General features: G+C 52.7%; 1 protein-coding gene across 1 annotated transcript in view; it reads right to left on the reverse strand.

Moving 5' to 3' along the window:
* Positions 1-373: 373 nt before the first annotated feature.
* Positions 374-2,021, reverse strand: part of LOC113809445 (serine proteinase stubble) — a 3,093-nt gene continuing 1,445 nt past the window's right edge. The window contains exons 3-6 of the mRNA XM_070131076.1: positions 1,833-2,021; positions 1,177-1,652; positions 810-1,065; positions 374-696 (exon numbers count right to left, since the gene is read on the reverse strand). The exon at positions 1,833-2,021 is cut by the window's right edge and continues 855 nt beyond it. Of these exons, the coding sequence (XP_069987177.1) occupies positions 532-696; positions 810-1,065; positions 1,177-1,652; positions 1,833-2,021 (1,086 nt within the window). The 3' untranslated portion in view covers positions 374-531. The remainder of the gene's footprint in view (positions 697-809; positions 1,066-1,176; positions 1,653-1,832) is intronic.

Raw genomic sequence — 2,021 nt, forward strand, 5'->3', positions numbered from 1 at the left:
TGATTCTTATAAGACAACTGAAACATTTTGTGAATATGTTTCCTCAACTAAAGATTTTGCATGTCAATGCAAATGGGCCAACAAGACTGTAGACCGAGATCATCGTTATTTGTATTTCAAAAAATATGCAATTAATGATTTGCAATTGTGCTTGCATATATGAGGCAGAATCATCTTCATTCTTAAAACACACTCAATTCACTTTATGCACACTGGAAGCAACATCTAATGTTATTTGTTTTGTTGAGTCGAATAGTGTCAAAATGTTATATATTTGTTTTCGTTACATTCTTCCACCTTAACTGTCATTAGAAGAAAAACGAGTAAATCAATTAAATTCAATAATTTATTATTACAAATAAAACATTCACGTTGTAACGAGACAGACTGAAGACCAGCAGCCTGAACCTAGCACACTGATGACGTCACTGGATTCTTCGCGTAGAGACAAGTATGACGTAATAATGATGACGTCATTATAGCCTTGATGACGTGCTTTGAGCGGTTACGAGTTGGAGAGGATGACTGGAGCTACAAGGAGCGGATAGCGGACTCGATCCAGTCCAAGTAATGAGCCACCTTGACGTACACGCCCGGGACGCCCACTTGACCGCACCCGACGCCCCACGACACCAGGCCGGCCAACCGGAAGGCGCCGTCGTCGCCGCGGCACACCAGGGGTCCTCCGCCGTCGCCCTGCAGACAGAGTGGCTTCACTAAACCAATTTGCAAGGGACAATTTCCCTCCAAACAACCTTTTTTCAGGCAAATAAAGGAAACAATTAGGTGAAAAGGAGAAGAGAACTCACCTTGCAGGTGTCGCGACCTGCCTCGCCTCCTGCGCAAAGATTTCCTTGGTGGAGACTAAAGGTGGCACCCAAACGCGTGTGCTTGAGGGCCGTCTGGCACTGGTGGTGGGACAGCACTGGAAGCTCCACCTCCTTCAGGATGCTCTGGAACTTTCCGTCGCCCCCGAAGGCGTCCTTACCCCAACCGGTGGACTGACACCTGTGTCCCACGAAGGTGCTGTGGGCGTCCGGGAGACACACGGGCGAGATGTGGGGGCTGTGGGCGGATGGGAAGGAGGAAGGGTAAGTCATGTTGCACTCAAAACGATCTTAACTCATTCGAATGTAAAGCCAAGAGGACGCGCGAAGAAGCCAGCGGCTGACTCACTTGGCCGAGAAGTCGACGTGGTGCTCGAGGGTGAGGATGGCGATGTCGTTGACCAGGTTTCCGGCGTAATACTGCGGGTGGACGAGGAGAGAGGCGGGCCTGAGCTCGACGTGGCGGAAGAACTCGGTGTCGGCGCGGACGTCCCACTCGCCCAGGCGGACTCTCAGCTCCGTCAGCTGCAGCTTACTGACGCAGTGGGCGGCGGTGAGGAGGTGGCGGTCGTCGATGAGCGTGGCGCCGCACACGTACATGATCTCGCCCTTTTCCTGCCTGAGGATGGCCGCCTGCCACGGGTGTTCGCCGAACTCTGTGTCGCCCTCCACGAACGAAGGGTTCTTGACGCGGCCGAGCACGCCTTGTGCTTGGCTGTGTCCGCATGTGGCCAAGTGGCGGGACTGAGGCTTGATGGGGTTGCGGCAGCACACTTGGTCGAAGCCGCAGCTGCTTCCGCTTGGGAAGGAGCCGAAGCTGTGGCGCTGGAAAGGAGAGAAACGTGAAATATTTTAGAAAAAGGATTTTTTTTTCTATGAACGGAAAGAAATGATAATTTAGGGGAAGAGGAGACAATCTTTGTCAGAGGAGTGACATGTCTCAATGAGAGAAAATTGTAGAGGTGATTCTCCAAGCAAAGGCTCAAGGTGGGTGGAGGAACTCACCTCCTGAGGGGCGTCGGTGACGTTGGCCTGGTGGTGGTGAGAGGACGTGAGCAGATCCCTCCTGACGCGGGTGGCATTCACGTCGAGGACATCGTCGGTGAAGTCGTCCTCAAGAGGGAGGGTCGTAGTGACGTCGTCGTCGTCAGGAGAGGCGGTGACGAGGTCGTCCTCGGAGGCGGAGATGGAGGT

The sequence above is a fragment of the Penaeus vannamei genome, chromosome 16, assembly GCF_042767895.1.
Source record: "Penaeus vannamei isolate JL-2024 chromosome 16, ASM4276789v1, whole genome shotgun sequence".
NCBI classification, from domain to species: domain Eukaryota; kingdom Metazoa; phylum Arthropoda; class Malacostraca; order Decapoda; family Penaeidae; genus Penaeus; species Penaeus vannamei.